The sequence below is a fragment of the Notolepis coatsorum genome (genome assembly GCF_963971535.1).
Source record: "Notolepis coatsorum genome assembly, chromosome: 4".
Classification (NCBI taxonomy): domain Eukaryota; kingdom Metazoa; phylum Chordata; class Actinopteri; order Aulopiformes; family Paralepididae; genus Notolepis; species Notolepis coatsorum.
This window is the reverse complement of record NC_140168.1, coordinates 77,439,474-77,463,211: the sequence shown is the minus strand read 5'-3', so window position 1 is coordinate 77,463,211 and position 23,738 is coordinate 77,439,474. Positions and strand designations below refer to the sequence as shown.

At 42.0% G+C, this 23,738-nt stretch overlaps 1 protein-coding gene across 1 annotated transcript in view; it reads right to left on the bottom strand.

The window, feature by feature from the left end:
* plekho1a (pleckstrin homology domain containing, family O member 1a) overlaps positions 1-18,476 on the bottom strand; it is a gene marked incomplete at its 3' end in the record, with an annotated part of 129,487 nt that extends 111,011 nt beyond the window's left edge. Inside the window, exons 1-2 of the mRNA XM_084311992.1 lie at positions 18,329-18,476; positions 9,771-9,923 (exon numbers count right to left, since the gene is read on the bottom strand). Of these exons, the coding sequence (XP_084168118.1) occupies positions 9,771-9,923; positions 18,329-18,355 (180 nt within the window). The 5' untranslated portion in view covers positions 18,356-18,476. The remainder of the gene's footprint in view (positions 1-9,770; positions 9,924-18,328) is intronic.
* Positions 18,477-23,738: the final 5,262 nt, after the last annotated feature.

Genomic DNA, 23,738 nt, shown 5'->3' with positions numbered 1-23,738 from the left:
AGAACACAGTGTGTGGGGACTTGGTGCAGAAAGAACACAGTGTGTGGGGGACTTGGTGCAGAGAGAGAACACAGTGTGTGTGGGGGACTTGGAGCAGAGAGAGAATACAGTGTGTGGGGGACTTGGTGCAGAGAGAACACAGTGCTGTGGGGGACTTGGAGCAGAGAGAGAATACAGTGTGTGGGGGACTTGGAGCAGAAAGAACACAGTGTGTGGGGGACTTGGTGCAGAGAGAGAACACAGTGTGTGGGGGACTTGGTGCAGAGAGAAACACAGTGTGTGGGACTTGGTGCAGAGAGAACCAGTGTGGACTTGGAGCAGAGAGAATACAGTGTGTGGGGACTTGGAGCAGAAAGAACACAGTGTGTGGGGGACTTGGTGCAGAGAGAACACAGTGTGTGGGGGACTTGGTGCAGAAAGAATACAGTGTGTGGGGGACTTGGTGCAAAGAGAATACAGTGTGTGGGGGACTTGGTGCAGAAAGAACACAGTGTGTGGGGGACTTGGTGCAGAGAGAACACAGTGTGTGGGGGACTTGGTGCAGAGAGAACACAGTGAGTGGGGGACTTGGAGCAGAGAGAGAGAATACAGTGTGTGGGGGACTTGGAGCAGAAAGAACACAGTGTGTGGGGGACTTGGTGCAGAGAGAACACAGTGTGTGGGGGACTTGGTGCAGAAGAACACAGTGTGTGGGGGACTTGGTGCAGAAAGAACACCAGTGTGTGGGGGACTTGTGCAGAGAGAACACAGTGTGTGGGGACTTGGAGCAGAAAGAACACAGTGTGTGGGGGACTTGGTGCAGAGAGAACACAGTGTGTGGGGGACTTGGAGCAGAAAGAACACAGTGTGTGGGGGACTTGTTATCAGCAGACGAGCCAGTAAGTTATCTTCCAGCCTTGCTTTCAAAACCACAAGGCTCCTATTGATTAGCAGCATACTGTTGGTCATTTTAGAGGCTTATAGAGCTGCCAACTCTCACACACAATTGGTTCTGTCCACACACTCTCACGCCACACCTCCTATTTCTCACACTATAAAAAAATATATACATATATATATTTAAAATGTTAAATATATAATAAAAAAATTGTTTTGTCTTGTTTCTGCCTGGTTGCACATAGCATTTCATACATTACATAAAATGTGTTAACTAAAGGACTTTTTAATGGAGGTGTTTAAAATGTATCTCTCTCTCTCTCTCTCTCTCTCTCTCTCTCTCATCTCTCTCTCTCTCTCTCTCTCTCTCTCTCTCTCTCTCTCTCTCTCTCTCTCTCTCTCTCTCTCTCTCTCTCTCTCTCTCTCTCTCTCTCTCTCTCTCTCTCTCTCTCTCTCTCTCTCTCTCTCTCTCTCTCTCTCTCTCTCTCGTGTGGAAGCTTTGAAGAGAAGGTTCTTGCTGTGAGGAGCTCCAGGGAGAACTGGTCAAATCCACAGTGAAAAGAAAAAAACACCAACACTCTTTACACCCTGTTCTGTTCTGGAGCTGAGCTGAACCCAACGCAGATGAACCAATGATGAAATTAAAATGAATTGAGCTGAAGTGAAGTGACTAAACTAAACTAAAGTCGTCCTAATGGAGCGTGAACTGAACCACAATACGCTCAAACAGTTTCCTTTCATGTTGTTCCATTTTCTAAACAGATGAGACAGCAGCCCTGTGTGTGTGTGTGTGTGTGTGTGTGTGTGTGTGTGTGTGTGTGTGTGTGTGTGTGTGTGTGTGTGTGTGTGTGTGTGTGTGCGTGTGTGTGAGCATGAGCATTTCCCATAATGTTGGCTTGTTCCTTTTAAAGAGACACAAAGAACTTCAAAATAATGATTTATGCGTGGCTAAGCTAAAGAAGACTGTATTAGTCTCTCACTGGCCTACATGATTAACAGTGTGTGTCTGAAATGTGCGTAAACATTCTGCGTGGCCTGGAGCTTGTTGTAATGCAGTAGAGACCAGTAGAGACAGATAGAACTCAGATTAGCATCATGAGAAGCAGGCTGAATCAGCTCAGACCCGGAGGCTGTTCACTGTGACGGCAGAGAGCTGCAGCCTGACTCATCCACTCATCCACCCAAACACAAGAGTTGATGTTTGTTCCGCTCATTATTATGAGTAACACACCTAGTTTACACTGTAGAATATTGTTAACTTAAACGATAGGATACAACCCCCTTCATTTAGGGAACGTTTTCTAAATAGGCCTACATGTTGACTTTACTGGATGTTGACTATATCGTTGACTATTGATCACTGAATCATTGAACACACTAGTGATTCTACCTATTGTGGCAGATATCATCCTCCGTCCCATGACTACGTGGAGGAAGGGAGATACTACTGCCACGGACAGAGGAGAGTTAATTATGGAGCTGATTAGGACTGATAGAACACACCTGTGCACCACGTGAACACCCACATCCCACACACACAGAGACACCCATAGCTTAAAACCAGAGGAGAGACAGAGAGAGGTTGGGTGGAGGTGAGGAAGGAGCAGAGAGCAGAGAGAGAGAGATTGTGATACGGAGTGTGTGAGGTGAGAGGTAGTTGAGAGGAGAGGTGAAGCGAGAAGGTGTTCGTGGTACTGTGACCCTGGACTGGCTGAGATACCCCCCTGTGAAACTGACCCTGGACCGGAGTATTGAACAATCCCTTTTTGTACGAGAGCCTGATACGGGTTTTCACCCTGGATTGTTATTCGACCACTCTATTGCCTATCGGACTTGTGTGCTAGTAATCAACAAATATCCTTTATTTATTGAATCTGTGATTGTGTGGACATTTAACACTATGATCGCCGATGACGAGTTAAGACGTCATTCCTAGCCATGCTCATTCTGCCGAAGACGCCGTAACTCGTCTTTGATGTCAATATTTCAAAAATCTGTGATCGAAATCATATTTCCACCTCCGGAGCCCTGAGACACACTGCAAAGCTCCACTCAACTCTCTAGCGGTTCAAGAGCGCCATCTGGTGGCCGATCGGCAGATCGCCAACCGGAAATTACCCTTTGAACCAGAAGTGCTCATCCATATGTGGTCCGGGCACTCGCTATTGTTAGAGAGACTCCGTCTTGACACAGTGAACATCGATCGGTGCAAATAACTCGAAAAAACAACATGATTTGGACGTATATACTATTATACAACCTGGAAATGGATCGGGCATTTCTCCATCCCATAATAGAAAGAATTCTGTTCCACGCTCATCTGCCAGCGGCGCGAGGAAGCCACGGTAAGATTCAGCGTTATATTCTAACGTGTTCCATATAAACTGCTATGATGAACATATGACCCACTCTGGATGAATCATCTAACGCTGCCCACGGAATTATAAACGGCCCCCCGCCCATCCGGTCATCATCAGATGACACGTAGTAACTTCTAGAACCACATCCAGTTGACATTTTTTATCTCGCGCCGATTGCTATCAAACTGTATTTGATCATCAATATAATGCATTTAGGGCTATAAATCACGTTCTGAAGAAAGCTGCAGAAAACGATAAAAACATACTTATACTTTAGACCATATTTAGTATGAATATGTGAATGAAAAAGTTTAACGTTGCTACACCCTGAACAATACATATAGGACATTGAATGGGCCATAATAATGGCAATTTAGCAATAGAATTAAAAAAGTTATAGCCCTGCAAAGAAGGGGAACTTCTCCATAGACAAATAGAGATGGCGAGGGATGGTAAATTATGAATTTAACCCATGGCGATCAAAGTGTTAATTAGTTTGTTTTGAACCGTGTCGAGCCTGAACACCACCAGGCTCGTTACACTATATACAGATGATGGACACACACACACACACACACACACACATTAGTGATGTCAAAAATATCGAAGTATCGATACATACCGATACTGAATATTTAAAACGGTTTCGATACTCATTTCTCGAAATACCGATACTTTCTGCAGTATCGATACCAGCTGGCTTGCTCCCGCAAGTTGTTGACAGACAGACACGCTGCTGTCCTCCTCCGCCTCCTCAGAGACCAACAGACACAAGCTGCTGCAGCCTCCTCCCCCTCACAGACACGTCAGACCTGTCTTCAGTTTGTAACCAAAGCTTTTAGCTAACGTTAGCTAGTCCGTTAGCTCCGTCCGTTAGCTCCATTAGCTTATGCTAGCTAGCTGGCCACTTCGACATTTTAGCTGAAGATGGCAAATGCAGAGCCTCCGCAACTTGTGCTTGTGGATAAAGAAAACAGCAGAAGTGCTGTTTGGAGGTACTTCGGGTTTGAAGTAAACAACAAAGGACAAGATAAAGATGCCACGATGCCCATTTGCAAGCGGTGTTACAGAGCAGTGCCAACGCGGATCTCCATAAAGAAATGAAAGAGGTTCGTGACAGCTGCTCTTTCAACGTCACTGTGACTGATGCATTAAACCATTAACTCTAGTTTAATACATGATACGTTGTCTACTGATGGCGCATAATATCAACAGCTGATTCGTTGTTAGTAACGTTACAGCTATTAGCTAACGTTAGCTACTGCTAGTCGTTCCTCCGTTAGCTCCGTTAGCTGGCCACCTTTATAATTACTGCATGGAAACGGAGTAACGTTAACGTTTAAACGTTATGTCGAGGTCATACAATACTACAGTCGACATAAGGTTAACGTTACCCCGTTTCCATGAAGTGTTTAAATAGCAGCAATCTTGTTGCATAGCTCTCTCTCTCTCTCTCTCTCTCTCTCTCTCTCTCTCTCTCTCTCTCTCTCTCTCTCTCTCTCTCTCTCTCTCTCGTTATCTTTAAATAAAAATCGAAACTGTTACTAACTGTAATACAAACAGTTCAGTTTGTCAGGTACATGCAACACAGATTACAGTGTTTACATCTGTCTGCTTGAGAAAATACCATGTTCTGCATCTGCAATAAAAATTATTGAAGTGAGATGAACAGTTATTTTTAAATGTGTGATCTAAAGATAAACAAAGGGTTTTAAAAGTGTTATATTTATCTTCTCTTATAGTACCAGAGAGAAGCTGAGGAGAATCAACCAGCAACCAAAGCTAAATTTGTTTAAAAAAAAATATATATATATATATATATATATATATATATATATATATATATATATATATTAGGGCTGTCAGTTTATCGCGTTAATTAGATTAATTAATTACACAGCAAATTATCGCGTTATGAAAATTAACTCAAAATTAATTACATTTTTTTTTTTTTTTTTTTATAATTCTTTTTTTATAATAATTTTTTTGTATCTCATTCATTCCATAAGAATGTAGAATACACATTACAGACTTTTTTTTAATATGGTCCATTTGCATGTTCTTGGTATCTGATTCTAGGGACATCTATGAATCTCAGGGAATGTATTCCCAGTGTCAGAAATACTGTGGGCTAGATCCACAAAGAATGGATTGCACGGTGCAAGTTGCACCCTTACTTACAATTCATTATGAATTGAAAATGGGGGACCCTGATGTAAACAAGACGAAAGTCTTTCTCTGGTCTGCATCCCCTTAAAAATTGTGTGTATTGAGCCGTACTGTATTGTACCCATTCTGCAATCTGTTAATAACATTTTTATTCAATCAATCAATCTGCGCGGTGATTGATTGAACAAACATTTTATTTTGAGTCAATTGTAATGAACCAAATGAGAATATCAATACATTTTTTTTGATCTTTGACTGTGAATAACACCATGCTCAAATTGACCAGACCTGAAAAATCTAAGCAAATTAATAGATGGAAGATGATTAAACAGAAGGTTTTGTAGATACAGTACTGAATTCTGCCATCTGGACACATGCAATTTGAAATATGATTATAGAATATCAGGCATAAAATGGTTATGCGATTAAAATGTGATTAATTAGATTAATTAATTACAAATCCTGTAATTAATTAGATTAATTTTTTTAATCGCCTAACAGCACTAATATATATATATATATATATATATATATATATATATATATATATATATATTAGAGGTGGGCATAGATACATTTTTTTAATCTAGATTAATCTATCTGCAATCCTGGATTTAATCTAGATTAATCTAGATTAAAATGGCTCAAAAAAAAGAAAAAACCTGCCGAAGGCATTCAAAATATGTGTGTTCTACCCAAATAATGACCAGAATTTTTCTTTCCTCCTTATGTTTCTCAGGCCAGGTGGCCCATTACACCATGAGCCCATCTCCCGTTTCCAAAATGCATTACAGACTGTTTGAAAAAGCTGTTTTGCTATGATAATTGGTAATGAAATATCAAAATAATGTTCAATAAGATGTACTTGTGTTTAATAAGTTGTTTTATTCAGAAGTTAACACAAATAAATAATATTACCAGTACAGTACAGTATCTAGCACACTCTCAGGAGCAAAACAGAAAGAATCATTTCAAACTTGAACTATGTGACATGGCTTGAATCAACTGCTCCAGTGGAGTTGCTCAGTGACCAATGGTGTCAACTGTGGTTGTACTGGGCAGCTCCCAGGTGTGAATGGAACTGTGTGAATGTGAAGCAGGGCGTTCCTGAAAAAGAGCATCTGTGCTCAGCGAACCTACCCTGGGTAAATAAAGGTAAAAAAAAAAGAATGTAAAAAAAAAAAAAAAAAATTAGATGAATGCGTTAATTATATTATCGCGCGATACTAGTATAGCGTTAACGCAGCACGTTAACGCCGTTAACGGCCCAGCTCTAATTTATATATTATTATTATTTTTTTTTTGTATCGAAATGGTATCGAAGTCAAAATTCCAGTATCGTGACAACACTAACACACACACACACACACACTTATACATGCCTGCACAGTGCACACACAAACACACACCCATAATATGTCTATTGGGGCTGCTCCATTATGGCAAAAATCATAATCACGATTATTTCTGGTCAATATTGAGATCACGATTATTCGACACATTGACTTTGGAAACATCATGCATTTATTGAACTTTAAAAAAGAAGTGTCTTTTTTAACAGTGGATTTCCTTGGCCTTTAAACATAATTCAACTAAAAAAAAAAAACATGACCCTGGCTGAAAGTATCTTGTCTTCATAATCGTTGGAAGCCAAACTAGTGATTGAAAATGTAATATGATGAATTGCCCATCAGCCCTAATGTCTATGTACACAATACAGTCAGTGTATCTCGGTCAGTCAGAGAGAGAGAGAGAGAGAGAGAGAGAGAGAGAGAGAGAGAGAGAGAGCGAGAGAGAGAGCGAGAGAGAGAGAGAGAGAGAGTAAGATGTAAGATGGAAACAGTACGTTCTCAGGCAGCAGGATAGAAAAGAGAAGAAGAACTAAATGCATCTAAATCAGTGGCGTCGTTAACCCTGGGCTTCCGGGGCTTTAGCCCCGGATGTTTTTCTCCTAGCCCCGGATCTAAAAAAAAAAAAAAAAAAAAAATTGTTTACATTTATTTATTTTTTTTTTTTACTTTTTTTTTTTTTTTTTTTATGTCAGCATCCCCATTGTCTGTGCTGAATGTTTGTTAGTGTTTGGTATTTTTTGTTGGTTTTTAGTACTTTTAAACATTTTTAGTAAGTAGTTTTCATTTGATCCTATAATTCTTTCATTCACCGATTTGTGGACTTTTTTTTTTAGTGTCCTGAAAGGCGCCTTATAAATCAAATGCATTATTATTATTATTATCATCCAGGAGGGAAAAGACACTTTGGATAGTAGGGACTGCATCTCTGCCTGTCCTGACCAGGAAACACTTAGCAACTGTGATCTCCTCTGGCAATAGTTGGATATTGTAATGTGTGGCGAGGGGTTGCAGCAATTCCACTGAGAGAAACTGGTCTGAGGCTGGATAACATGCCTGTATGCCTCTCATAAATTGTTATCCAACTCATGAGAACCTGCTCTCAAGCTCTTGCAGCATTCTGTCGACGACTGGATAGAACAGTCTCTGTCTCAGCTGATCTCCTGAGCTGAGGTCTGAGCTTGTGCCACAAGATGACTCAACTACATACTCGTCCATCCTTTTCTGCTTCCTCTTTTTGGCTGGTAGTATGTTCCTCAATCCAAAGGCCATTACATATGGCCTTTGTCCTGTCATACATGTCCACTGCCATCTCTGATGTGCGATAACCTTTGAGTGTGTCCTGCACTGTGCTTTTAAATAGTACAGATATTGAAGATGTGCACTTTAACGCAGCAGCACCTGGAGCCATCCATACCCATGTCCAGTGTCCTATAATAAGCTTTAATCGAACCTCGGATAGTCCGGTTGGTTTGGGGTGGTGTGAAAGCTCATTCACTCTTGCAAGTGAACCCTGCTGCGGTTCATTTGAGATGTGAATGCAAAGCGGACCAAAGGCAGGAAAAGACCCAAAAATCGAATCTTTTTTTAATGAGAAGACTGAAACATATGTATATAATGAAACACACAATCGTTTTTTTTCGATTGCCTAAGCATGATTTTGAAAACGGGGCCCGGTGTTTCAAAACACACAATTAGCACAACCACACACACAATTATCAGAACACCTCAGATCCTTTGCTAAATTAAACACTTGTCAAAACCATACACTAATTTTGTTACCATATGAAACACACGTTACATAATGACTTAATTCTGTTTGAACCAGTTACACACACTGCTGTGCTTAACCTAAAACACATTTAGCAATTCTACTTCTCAGTGATTAGAGTACTGTAAGTGAAGTACGCAGATAATGTGCAAATATACAATAAATTCACCAAACACTACACAAGACCAATGCTGTAGACTGATGAAAATATAATTTATTTATCTACATATACCCAAATCAATGATGCAGACTGATGAAAAAAATAACATTTTCTCTCCATATAACCAAATCAGTCAACATTTCAACATGGAGAATCACAACAATACATGTCCCAGTTTTCATGCTACTATGTGCATAACACTGTAAGCTCAGCAAATATCAGACAAACATAAAATACTGTATCCAGTACAGGTTAAAATTCCAGTAACACAATTTTTTTCTTCTTTGAAAAAATGTAAACAGAAAATACTAGACATTATCTCTTTGCCTAGCTGGATCTGGCAAGATAATTTTTTGTTGTGATTCTCCATGTTGACTGATTTGGGAAAATGGGAGAAAATGTATATTTTCATCAGTCTGCATCATTGGTTGTCTTGTGTAGTGTTTGGTGAATATATTGTATATTTTCACGTTCTCTGTGTACAGTACTTCACTCTCCTTCCATTTTGGTTGAAGACAGGTGAACTCACCTGCTGCATTTTTATAGTGCTTAAACCTGATTGTGTATCTACAATTAACTGTGTTTTTATTTTGTTATTGGTGTATATGTGTATGTATGTACAGTACATGTATATATATTATATGTATATATATGTGTATATATGTATATTTGTACTCCTGTTGGGGCTTCTTGGACCAGATCAATGTTTTATCTGGCTAAATAAATAAATAAATAAGAAACTGATGATTTGGTCCTGTTAACTTTGAATTTTCTAGGGACTGCCCATATCCCTCTCATGGACCTGGACCTCACTTTGAGAACCTCTAATGATTCTAGTTATTCAGTATTCATCTCTAATTAATCTAAAATTGCGTATTTCTGTGCTTAAAAAAAAAAAAAAAAAAAAAGGGGGGGGGGGTTGGTGACCCCCCCCCCTCCACCCCCCTGGGCTGAAGCCCCCAATGTTTTCTAAGCCTAAAAACGCCCCTGATCTAAATGTGTCACTCTTTGACAGTCAGACAAAAATAGAGACAGACAGTCAGTCGGTAAGTCAGACAGAGAGACAGACAGACAGTCAGACAGACCTCCTTGTCAGAGATGTACAGACGGTCTCCTCTCAGAATCACATAGCGGTTCCTCCACAGCTCTCTGAAGATTCCTTTACCGCAGAACTTCCTCATCCAGCCCACCCGGTCTGACTGATGAGCCCCCTGCTGGGGGGCCCCATCCTGAGGGCCCTGGGGGAGAGATAGAGAGAGAGAGAGAGAGAGAGAGAGAGAGAGAGAGAGAGAGAGAGAGAGAGAGAGAGAGAGAGAGAGGGATTTTTTTAACATTACATTTCTTGTACTTTTTTCATTCTTACAGATTGTCCTTTGATGTATTGCTTCAGGTTTTGATAATTTAAGCGATCATATATTCATGCAAGTGAAGAATGTTTTAATTTTAATTTGAGAGACAAAGAAACAGAGAGACACATGAGACATGTGAGAAAAATAGACAGAGAGACACAGAGAGAGACACATGAGACACGTGAGACAGAGAGACACAGAGAGAGACACATGAGACACGTGAGACAGAGAGACACAGAGTGAGACACATGAGACATGTGAGACAGAGAGACACAGAGAGACACATGAGATACATGAGACAGAGAGACACAGAGAGAGACACATGAGATACGTGAGACAGAGAGACACAGAGAGAGACACATGAGATACGTGAGACAAAGAGACAGAGAGACACAGAGAGATACATGAGATACGTGAGACAAAGAGACACAGAGAGAGACACATGAGATACGTGAGACAAAGAGACAGAGAGACACAGAGAGAGACACATGAGATACATGAGACAGAGAGACACAGAGAGAGACACATGAGATACATGAGACAGAGAGACACAGAGAGAGACACATGAGATACATGAGACAGAGAGACACTGAGAGAGACACATGAGACACGTGAGACAGAGAGACACAGAGAGAGACACATGAGATACATGAGACAGAGAGACACAGAGAGAGACACATGAGACACGTGAGACAGAGAGACACAGAGAGAGACACATGAGATACGTGAGACAGAGAGACACAAAGAGAGACACATGAGATACGTGAGACAGAGAGACACAGAGAGAGACACATGAGATACGTGAGACAAAGAGACACAGAGAGAGACACATGAGATACGTGAGACAAAGAGACAGAGAGACACAGAGAGAGACACATGAGATACGTGAGACAAAGAGACAGAGAGACAGACAGACAGAGAAAGAGAGATAGAGAGAGACAGACACAGACAGACAGACAGACAGACAGACAGACAGACAGACAGACAGAATAAGATGAAACAGTATGTTTTCAGGCAGCAGGAAGGAAAATGGAAGAAAGAAGAACTCATTACATCTAAATGTCCCTCTGTCTGTCTCATAGCTTACAGGACAGCGGACACTCTGTCTCACAGCTTACAGGACAGCAGACACTCTGTCTCACAGTTTACAGGACAGCGGACACTCTGTCTCACAGTTTACAGGACAGCGGACACTCTGTCTCACAGCTTACAGGACAGCGGACACTCTGTCTCACAGCTTACAGGACAGCGGACACTCTGTCTCACAGCTTACAGGACAGCGGACACTCTGTCTCACAGCTTACAGGACAGCGGACACTCTGTCTCACAGTTTACAGGACAGCGGACACTCTGTCTCACAGTTTACAGGACAGCGGACACTCTGTCTCACAGCTTACAGGACAGCAGACACTCTGTCTCACAGTTTACAGGACAGCGGACACTCTGTCTCACAGTTTACAGGACAGCGGACACTCTGTCTCACAGTTTACAGGACAGCGGACACTCTGTCTCACAGCTTACAGGACAGCGGACACTCTGTCTCACAGTTTACAGGACAGCGGACACTCTGTCTCACAGTTTACAGGACAGCGGACACTCTGTCTCACAGCTTACAGGACAGCGGACACTCTGTCTCACAGCTTACAGGACAGCGGACACTCTGTCTCACAGCTTACAGGACAGCGGACACTCTGTCTCACAGCTTACAGGACAGCGGACACTCTGTCTCACAGCTTACAGGACAGCGGACACTCTGTCTCATAGCTTACAGGACAGTGGACACTCTGTCTCACAGCTTACAGGACAGCGGACACTCTGTCTCACAGCTTACAGGACAGCGGACACTCTGTCTCACAGCTTACAGGACAGCGGCAGCCTAAAGTCTACAAGGCACCAGCCCTGCCGGGGTTAGGCGTTCCATTCCCTGTATAACTCAATGGGCAGATCAAGGCATAGAACAGTACACAACAGACGTATCAGTCAGAGTAAATCCTCTCCAAACTTCTATGTCAAAATGGATAAAAATCTGGCAGAGACTGAGACTGAGAGATCAGCCCTGTCCAACAAACAATGTAGCCAGACGTTAATGCTCTAAGACTCTAATGCTCTAAGACTCTAATGCTCTAAGACTCTAAGGTTTTAAGACTCTAAAACTCTAAGACTCTAAGGCTCTAAGACTCTAAGGTTCTAAGACTCTAAAACTCTAAGACGCTAAGACTCTAAGGTTCTAAAACTCTAAGACACTAACCTACACTGTAACACGCAACACTTTGATGAACATTGTTACTCAGCTGATAGAGTTGTACCCTTCCTGATGACTTGTCGTACAGAACTTGTAAGTCGCTTTGGATAAAAGCGTCAGCTAAATGACTAAATGTAAATGTAAATGTAAGACTCTAAAACTCTAAGGCTCTAAGACTATAATACTCTAAGACTCTAAGGTTCTAAGACTCTAAAACTCTAAGGCTCTAAGACTCTAAGGCGTTAAGGCTCTACGACTCTAAGGTGCTAAGACTCAATTCTAAGACTCTAGACCTCTAAGGCTCTAAAGATCTAAGGGGGCTTTCTCACTCAACATCGGGGTCGAAATCAGCTCCGTGCCGTCCTCATTCCGAGTTCCGTGCCGAACTCCCCCCCCCCTCTCCCCCCTCTAGTTTGTGTACACACTTCAGTCTGGGTGCGCTCTGGGTTTTGTTTACGGTTTGCGTTTTGAGCTTGTAAGCTTGCCGTAGTCGATGATGTCACGCTCGAAATGTAAACACAGGAAGTGTTTTGATTGATTGATTGAAAAGTTTATTAACAGATTGCAGAATGGGTACAGTACAGTACAGCTCAATACATACAATTGTTAAGGGGATGCAGACCAGAGAAAGACTTTCGTCTTGTTTACATCAGGGTCCCCCATTTTCAATTCATCATAACATATATGACATACATGACATACAGATAGACAGTACTGCTACATCTATACATTTATGACATATCAGATTTGCAAATACAGTACTGTTTGTGATACAAAAGTGTCCAGAAAAGGAGTGTATATACATTTGGCGTAGAAACTGTACATTGGAGGAGGTTGGATGGGTGGGGTGGGGTTGGGTGGGTTGGGTGAGGGCTGTACATTGGAGGTGGGGGGGGGGGGGGGTTGAGTAGGACACACACACACATTTTACACTGTACATTGGAATACTGACAAAGCCTTACTTGGTAATTTACTGTACAACTAGGTTAGGACATTTGTAGGGGCCAGTTTCAAATTGCAGTCTCACGTAGGTGTTTTTTGACAGTGTTTTTGAAAGTGGGTAGTGATTCACATTCCTTTACAGCTTTAGGTAGGGCGTTCCACATTGATGTGGCATAATTGCGAAACGTGTTTAGTCCCTTGTTTGAGCCGAATCTGGGTTTTACATGATTTGTGGAGCTCCCTCTGGTGTTGTGATCGTGGTATTCACTGACCTTTGGGAAGTATTTTGACATGTACATGGGTACCTTGGTCGCGTAGTGTATTTTGTAGACCAGGCCCATTGCAAGTTGCTGTACTCTGTCGTCTACTCTAAGCCATCCTAGGTTGTCAAAGTGGGCAGGGGTGAGGTGGGTTCTAGGAGTCAGGTCAAGTAGTAGTCTGACTAGCTTGTTTTGAGATGTTTGTAATTTGTTTTTTAGTGCCTTTGAGGTGCTTTGGTACCATGAGGTGCAAGCATAGTCGTAGTACCCTTGAATGAGTGCTCCTGCTAGAGTCTTCAGGGTATTCTTGTTTACCAGAGAGGAGATCCGGTACAAGAAACGCGTTCGTTGGTTGACTTTTTTTTATTACATTGGATGCCATTTTGTCACAGGAAAGATTAGCCTCTAGGATGGAACCCAGGTAGGTAATTTCATCTTTCCTTGTGATAATATTGTCACCCACTGTAACCGAGAAGCCGTCGGTCTTGCTGAGTTTGTTATTTGAACCGAAGAGAATGGACTCTGTTTTGCCCATGTGTAATTATAGTTTGTTGTCGGCGAGCCATATGCAGATTTTGCCTAATTCCGAGCTGAGGGCTTTTTCAACCTGTAACTTGTTCTTGTCAGAGACCAGCAGGGCTGAGTCGTCCGCAAACAGGAACAAGTTGCAGTCACAAGCTGACGACATGTCATTTGCATAAATTAGGAATAGTAGCGGTCCTAGTATGCTTCCTTGTGGAACACCACAGCTCACTGTGAGGGGGGGGGATAGGGTACCGTTTACTTCCACCATCTGTTCCCTCCCCTCCAGGTAGGATTGTATCCAGCTCACTGATAAACTATCAAAACCAATTGCTTTTAGCTTGTCAATCAGAATGGTGTGATTGACAGTGTCGAAGGCCTTTTGTAGGTCCAGCATGACCATGCCGCAGTATTTGCCCGCGTCCACCTCTTGTTTGATGTGGTCGTTCAAGTAGAGAAGGCATGTGTCAGTGGAGTGGGATGTTCTGAAGCCAGATTGGAATTCGTAGATTAGATTTTTTTCCGCGAGGTACTTTTCGATCTGTTCGTATACTATTTTTTCCATGACTTTCGAGATGGATGTAAGGATAGAAACAGGGCGGTAGTTACCCGGGTCTAATTTGCTGCCCTTTTTGTGCAGGGGTGTTACTCTCGCAATTTTGAAGTCCTTGGGGACGTGTCCCTGTTTTATGGAGAGGTTTATTATGTGTGTGATGACTGGGGTGATGGCTGCTGTTAACACGGAGACTGGAGAATGGATGTTGATAAAGAAACAAATAACTAATAAATATGAAGTTATATTTGAACCTCTGTTGTCAAGCCTTGTCAATATAACCCACCCCCCTTTTCTCACGAATGGAACTCTGTTGTAGAGTCCGCTTTTGATCGTTTTGCAGGGTTAACAATAACGCTAAGCTAACGGCTAACGCTAGTTTTACTAGTAACATTGCTCGCATCGATTATATTGAATGTCATTGATCTACTGGTCGACCGAAAATGTAAACGGGAATGTCTTAACACGACTGCGGACTCTGGATGTTGATATAAAATGAACAAATTGCCAATAAACATGAAGTTATATTTGAACCTCTGTTGTCAAGCCTTGTCAATATAACCCACCCCATTTTATCACGAATGGATGGTGTTGTAGAGTCCGCTTTTGAGCGTTTTGAGCGATCTACTGGTCGACCACGGCCGACTGGTTGGGCACCACTGGTCTAATAGAAATAAATGCATTCGAACAAGAAAGTATAGTATACAGCAATGGCTAACGGCTAAACGCTAGTTAGCTAGCCTGTTCAGAAGCTAACATTATCCCATCGCTTGTGGCCAGGGAGCAAAATTAACTTTTTGACTCACCGGCCAGTGGCGGGTAGATGGGAAGAGTCTACCCGCCAAGCATATTTCTTACCTGCCGATATATATTTTATATATACAATTTTTTTTTAAATAAAATATATATTATATAATCATACTTGTAGTTGTATTATCTGCGAGACATCGCCACCACGCAATAAGTCAAAATGCTTGCTATCTGCAAACAGCTCCACTGTCTGTTTTGGCTGTGTTGCTCTTCTAGAAAAATAATCCTTTCAGGGTTGCCTATTGAAATACTGTACACTTTCCTACTGTACACTTTCCTGATTAATTGAAATGGGGGACCCTGATGTAAACAAGACGAAAGTCTTTCTCTGGTCTGCATCCCCTTAACAATTGTGTGTATTGAGCTGTACTGTACCCATTCTGCAATCTGTTAATAAAGTTTTCAATCAATCAATCAATCACACCTCCAGTACAGAAACATTGTTTGAGTTTGCGTGTCAGGTAGACCATTGATTGACAGTCGAGTCTGCCAATTACATCACATCGCTTGCACTCCGGTGCTGCAGCTGGACCCATTGCCCACCTCTGCTGTTGATAACGCTAGCCAAGTTATTATACACACAGATACACAGTGGGCCAGTGACTTTGGTGTAGGGGTGTAACAATGCATCGATCCTAAGGGGGAAATTCAACTGCATCGATTTGAAAATGTTAGAATAGATTATCGCAATTTTAATGTGTACACGTTATGTTATTGTCATGTCCGTTACAGCCAACACACCGACATACGCTACTGCATCAACGTTATGATTAACAAAGCAAGGCATTCGTTTTGTTGCATTAACGTTATATTACTATTGCTATCGATAAATCTAGGTGTTCTAAAATCTATTGCTATTGGTAAGAGAGACTATAATAAGTTGGTGTCTCGGAAAACGAGAGCCCTGATCGCGGAGTTTCAGGAAGTAAACAAGAAAAATGAGAGCTTCCGATTGGTCATTTGCTTTATTTCCCATGAAACCAGTCACTTCACTCTACTGTGATTGGACCGTTGGCTTGAGTGCAATGTGGGACTTGTAGTTTTTTAACGATCTCGCAGCGGAGGAAAAAAAAGACGAGAGAGGCTATAATCTGTATTCGCACAGCGTGCGCGTAATTGATTTTTACCGTTCGCATACAAATATTTTTAGGGGCCTGCTTATGAACTACACGTCTACACGCCACACGGCGGGCAGCCCTCTAAGTGTCATGCGCCAAAGGTAAAAACAGACCGCCCCTGGCGGGCGGCGGGCTCTAGTTTCGGTCCCTGCTTGTGGCAATTATATTGCATGTCATTGATCTACTGGTCGACCACGGCCGACTGGTTGGGCATCACTGGTCTATAGAAATAAATGCATTGAACAATGTATAGACATAGCAATGGCAAACAAAATTGCCAGGCCTAACCGCCCCCACTCAGCGCGCACCTGAGACCACCTATTTCAGCGGTCCAGGTTCAGCGCCCCCGGGGACGAATCAGCGGGGGGCGGGGACGGGGGACAGCGTTCTCACTCAGACAGACACACCATTTTCTGATGCGAGCCGGCTCTGATTCGATACAGAGCAGTGAGTGAGAAACCACCCTAAGACTCTAAAGCTTCTAATACGCTTAAACTCTAAGACTGTAATGCTCTAAGACTCTAAGACTATAATGCTCTAATACTCTAAGACTGTAATGCTCTTAGACTCTAAGATGCTATGGTTCTACGACTAAGTCTCTAAGGCTCTAAGACTCTAAGACTGTAATGCTCTAAGACGCTAAGGCTGGCTCTACGACTCTAAGACACTAAGACTATAATGCTCTACAATGCTATATGGCTCTACGACTAAGTCTCTCTAAGGCTCTAAGACTGTATTTGAGGAAAATAGCTCAGTTTTTCTTTTTGCTGGATATCCTGGGTTGGCCTGAGGCTGCAGGAGATGCTTATTAGAGTGAATATAGAAGCAGCTCTTTTATCTTCTACAATGAGGAGGAGGAGGAGGAGGAGGAGGAGGAGGAGGAGGAGGGGGGAGAGGAAGAAGAAGAGGGAGAAGAGGGAGAAGAAAACTAAGTCGTATAGGAGAAGAAGAACAATAATAATAGAGTCTCACAGCATCTACAAGTGGTGAGAATTTAAAGATATATAGATAGATAGATAGATAGATAGATAGATAGATAGATAGATAGATAGATAGATAGATAGATAGATAGATAGATAGATAGATAGATAGATAGATAGATAGATTGATTGATTGATTTGTTTAACCATTAAAGAAGAAGAATGCAGAAGAACTCCATCTCTCTCTCCCCTCTGAATGTCCGTTAGACAGAATACTGGGGGGGGGGTCGGGGCGCCTGCTCGCTCTTCCGTGGCTAAAATGATAATTACAGGTTTGTGGCACCCAGCTACCATCTGGGGTGTGGCGAACATTTCATAAATTGAACACCTATATAGTTCAAAAAAGGGAACGTTATTATGTCCATTAACTGACCGCACAGAATAGAGAACTGGCTATACACAAAACAGAGATTAATGTCTTCTTCTTTTTTTAAACATACAAACAGTATCCTCTAATTTGAGCGCACTGGAGAGGAAGAGAGCGTGTGGAATCCACCCCCATGTCACTATCATGGCATGAAAGAAAAAATCCTATTGATTCAACATGGCACGAGTAAGGTGCCAAACAAACAACCTTTGTTTAGCTGAAGACTGACATGATGGGACCGATATGGAACTAGGTTAGTCGGTAAGATAAGATAGTGATGATGCTCGTCCTGGATGTCAGAGCGCGTCGGATGCAACGATGCCCGCTTTATGGGCAAGTCGCCAGTTCAACAATACTACTACTACTACTACTACTACTACTACTACTACTACTACTACTACTACTACTACTACTACTACTATTAATAATAATAAACCTCAGTATGAATATAAATAAATACAGTTTGTGCTGTAAAATGATTGAGAAAACAGACGGCTCACCCGTTTGGCCAAATTGCTCTTCTTCATAATCACTTCTCTTTTGTTGGCAGTTTCTCCAGATTTCCTCCAGTTGTTAGAAAAAGGTAGTTTCCCAACAGACCGAGAGATGTTATTATTCCTCGCCTTTCTCTGATCGACGTCCTGTTTATCAACCTCAGTCAATCAATCTGTTCACGCTGCCTGTCGCTGATGACACGTTCAATTCAGTCTCCGTCCGTTAAGCCGGTGAGCTCGCAGCAGCAGCAGCATCTCTCCCCCCCTCCCTCCCTCTCTCTCTCTCTCTCTGGGCAGATGCTCTGAGTCGTCTCTCACCCCGACGACCGGTAGAGCCAGTTCTAGGAATCTAGGGCTCGACAGCGCCATCTGCTGTCAGCGTGCAGACTGGAAGTGAGAGGTCTTTCACGTGTCGAGTATCGACAATAGATAGTTTATTATGAACACACACGCGCGCACACCAGCCTAGATGGACAAGAAAATACACGTAATAATAATAATAACAACAACAACAACAACAATAATAACAATACATCACCACCATCATTGATTGATTGATTGAAAACTTTATTAACAGATTGCAGAATGGGTACAGTACAGTACAGCTCAATACATACAATTGTTAAGGGGATGCAGACCAGAGAAAGACATTCGTCTTGTTTACATCATGGTCCCCCATTTTCAATTCATCATAAATCACCAGTCACCAACATCACCATCACCATTATCATAATCATCATCATCATCATCATCATCATCATCATAACAGGCTTGATGTTCTCCACCACTCAGCCATCAGTTTGGCCACTGCATGGCGCACCTTTGTCACCTGTATAAAGGCTGGTCCTCCCTCCACCAGGTGACTTCATCACTGGCTTCTACTTAAACAACTCTACAAAGACACCTCAATACCTCTCCAGCCTCCTGCACCTTCCCCATAACAACTACCACCGAGGTGCAGTGATCGCATTACTGTATCTGTTCCCAGGCCTGCACTGTCTTTGGCCATGCTGCAGAATTCCTTTCATTTTGTTGCAAATTACTAGAACTCTCTCCAAAACTCCCTTAAACCTTCCTCACTGCACATGTTGATTCCCCTTCTCCTCTCTATATACAGTATCACACACCTGGCTGCAACTGTCACCCAGCCTTTATGTATGCATCATGTATCATGTCATTTTATTTGGTTGTTTGTTTGATGTTTGTTTTAATTATTTCTTCTTATTTATAATTTTGTCCCCTTTCCCCTGTTACCCCTTGAGGGGACCTTTTGTCCTCTCACCAGGCGGTCACTGAAAATAAGAATTTGTTCTTAATTGACCCGTCTGGTTGAATAAAGGTTAAATAAAAATAAATCATCACCATTATTATCATCATCATTATCATCATCACCATCTCTATAAAGGTTTATAAGCTGAAACAGTATAGCTCTATAAAGGTTTATAAGCTGCAACAGTATAGCTCTATAAAGGTTTATAAGGTGAAACAGTATAGCTCTATAAAGGTTTATAAGGTCAAACAGTATAGCTCTATAAAGGTTTATAAGCTGAAACAGTATAGCTCTATAAAGGTTTATAAACTGCAACAGTATAGCTCTATAAAGGTTTATAAGCTGCAACAGTCGCTCTATAAAGGTGTATACATAGAATAGAATGAATAGAATGATCTTTATTGTCATTGTTAGTGTTACAACTACATTTAAAATGCAGCCCTAGGTGCTAGCCGTCACACAGTCCTAGATCATAAAAATACAGTCTTAAACACAGTATTAAATATAAAAACAAGAGTAAGGCATAATAGACATAACATAAACATAAACAGGGGGGGTATAAAAGATAATTGCACTATCCCTTAGTGTTGTGTGTGTGTGGTTGTGTGTGTGTGTGTGTGTGCGCGTGGGGGGGGGGGGGGGGGGTGCAGGGAGATTGTCGCTTTAAATTTTAGCTGAGCTCCTTGAGATAAGGAGACGGAGGTTAAGATGGCTCGGCCATGTATTGAGGATACCCAATGAAAGGTTACCCAAAGTTGCCTTGAGATGGACCCCAGTTGGGAAGAGAAAGAGGGGTAGACCAAAGAACACCTGGCGAAGGACAGTGATGATGGAGCTGAAGGAGATGGGTCTTTCCTGGGACGAAGCGCAGGCCAAAGCACGAGACAGGATTCAGTGGCAGTGTATGATTGCAGCCTTATGCCCCAACCGGGACGAAGAGGATAAGTAAGAGTTCAGCAGTCATAGTGAATATTGAGTGGAATAGTATGGAGTCAGAGCTCAGCAGTCATAGTGAATATTGAGTGGAATAGTATGGAGTCAGAGCTCAGCAGTCATAGTGGATATTGAGTGGAATAGTATGGAGTCAGAACTCAGCAGTCATAGTGGATATTGAGTGGAATAGTATGGAGTCAGAACTCAGCAGTCATAGTGGATATTGAGTGGAATAGTATGGAGTCAGAACTCAGCAGTCATAGTGGATATTGAGTGGAATAGTATAGAGTCAGAACTCAGCAGTCATAGTGGATATTGAGTGGAATAGTATAGAGTCAGAACTCAGCAGTCATAGTGGATATTGAGTGGAATAGTATGGAGTCAGAACTCAGCAGTCATAGTGGATATTGAGTGGAATAGTATGCAGTGGTTCCCAAAGTCGGGGTCGCGACCCAAAGGTGGGCCGCGAGCAGCCACGGGTGGGCCGCGAGATGATTTAAAAAAAAAAAAAAAAAAAAAAAAAAAAATTATTATTATTATTTTTTTTTCAGGCCACTGAACTTAGAAGCAGGCCAGGACAGTGTTTCTAGTTGTATTCTAAAATTCTATTCTATTGTATTCTAAAATGTGACTACCGTACTTTTCGCACTATAAGCCGCACCCGACTATAAGCCGCAGCAGCTAAATTGAATGATGTGTACATATATAAGCCGCACTGGACTATAAGCCGCAGCTGTTTTAATGTTTAATTACCATATGTAATTACCATTGGGACACAATACTGTCGGACAAATAACAAGAATTAACTCATTTACAAGCAGTGGCGGCTCTACCACTAGGGGCGCTAGGGCGCCGACCCACCTGCTGTTAAATCAGAGAAGAAGACAATAAAACTTTTTCGTTTTTGTGTTTTATAGCCCTATAAATAATATAAACATGTTTAAAATTAATAATATTTACTCATTTTAAGTATGTTTGTATTTCCAATGCACAATATAACGTTATTATCTAAATTAAAAAAACATCGTTTCCAGAGCAGGAAGTGACATCACGTTTTTTTTTTTTTTTTTTTTTTTTGTATTTCTCGGCCCGGGCTATACGCGATATCGCTCTGAGTGCGCGTCACAGTTTGATCGCTGTCTCCGTCACAGCCAATCAGTGCATACGGCGTTGTGCGTTGAAATATGACTATTATGTTGGAATCCGAGCGCGATTTGAAGCGGTCTAGAAAGCAGCGTGAACTTCCGTGAGAATTTCCATAGCCGCATTTCGCGGAGACGCTCTCTGATTGGCCGACGCCAGTATTTTTTTCTATGGCAGAATTTCACAGAGACGATCTCTGATTGGCCGAATCCAATTTCTAATGTTCCAATTCTAGCTTCTAGCTTGGTTCCTGGTACTAGGACTGTTGTTTGTCTTAGAGCGTGCCGTGCCGTGACTGCAAGTTCTTTAGACTGTTAAGCTTAGGCACTCTTTCAAAGTTGGTTAAGGTTAGAGTTTGTCTTAGAGCATGGCGATAGAACGCCAGGTAGTTTGCAGTCTGTTCGAGCGGAAATGGACAAAGGAATGTACTTGTTGAGTGTTGTGCTAACGTCGACGAGCTCAGCTGAGCTAACACTTGGCTAACAAGCTATATGGCGGATCAAGCTCTCCTGCCCTGGACGTTTCAACTAAACAGTGAGTCTCTCTCTCTCTCTCTCTCTCTAACGTTAGTAGTACTAGACTGGTGCGGGCTAACTGGCTATCGTTCTGGCAGCTAACGTTAGTAGTACTAGACTGGTGCGGGCTAACTGGCTATCGTTCTGGCAGCTAACGTTAGTAGTACTAGACTGGTGCGGGCTAACTGGCTATCGTTCTGGGAGCTAACGTTCGTTAGTAGTACTAGACTGGTGCGGGCTAACTGGCTATCGTTCTGGCAGCTAACGTTAGTAGTACTAGACTGGTGCGGGCTAACTGGCTATCGTTCTGGGAGCTAACGTTAGTAGTACTAGGCTATCGTTCCGTGATTTGTTTACTTGGTAACACGGGTTGCTAAGGAATTTAGGTTCGAGGTTGAAGAAATCTCTCTCTCTCTCTCTCTCTCTCTCTCTCTCTCTCTCTCTCTCTCTCTCTCTCTCTCTCTCTCTCTCTCTCTCTCTCTCTCTCTCTCTCTCTCTCTCTCTCTCTCTCTCTCTCTCTCTCTCTCTCTCTGCTTAACGTTAACGTTTGTAAATAGTTTTTTTAGGAGCAGTACTACTGCTGGCCATTCATGAAGCGAGACATTGCTGATTGTTTATTTATCGATGGCTCATTGATTTAACTACTGCAGCTCTCTCGGATTGAAAATACGTGGATTATGGCTTGTTCAATATCGTCTATGTTTGAATGAATGAATGAATGAGAACTTTATTAACAGATTGCAGAATGGGTACAATACAGTACGGCTCAATACACACAATTGTTAAGGGGATGCAGACCAGAGAAAGACGTTTGTCTTGTTTACATCAGGGTCCCAGATTTTCGATTCATATCGATAGTTTAATAGCTAGCCTTGGCTCGTTTAACAATATGCAAAATATGTGTACAGCCCTGTACTCATACTGAAGTTATTCTTGGTATATAATAGGTCTGATTGTGTAACGAATCGATTCCACGTCGCGCTGTGTGTGAGAGAGAGAAGGAGAGAGGGAGAGATCTGCCTGTGTTTGTAGACGGGCGAGTTTTGTTTCTAACTTTTCTATTTATATATTGTGTTTCAAGTTGTGAATTAGAGTCTAGACTATACTTTATTTGACTGGTTGTGTGTTGTTGTAGTAACAGCTGAGCGACTCGTTCATAAGAGCCGATTCATTGCCGTGAGCGTGAGTCGAATCGCTCACGTCTTGCCATGAGTGTTGCGTGGTACTGTACTGTACATGTTTGCATTTTGCAAAATGTTTGGTATAGCGCCCCTAGTGGCGAAGTACCCACCGGCCACCACTGTTTACAAGTTGTATTAAGTTTAGCAAATAAGGTAACAGATAAATAACATTTCAATGCAGTCAAAAAAGCAATATTTAGATTTTAACATTTTCGGGTTTGGTCACGTCGAGTCACATATAAGCCGCACCGTTATATAAGCCGCAGGGTCGAAAAATGGGGGGAAAAGCCGCGGCTTATAGTCCGAAAAGTACGGTATATGGTGTTATATTAACTTAATAAATAAACAAAAACGAAAAATCTACTTATTTCAAC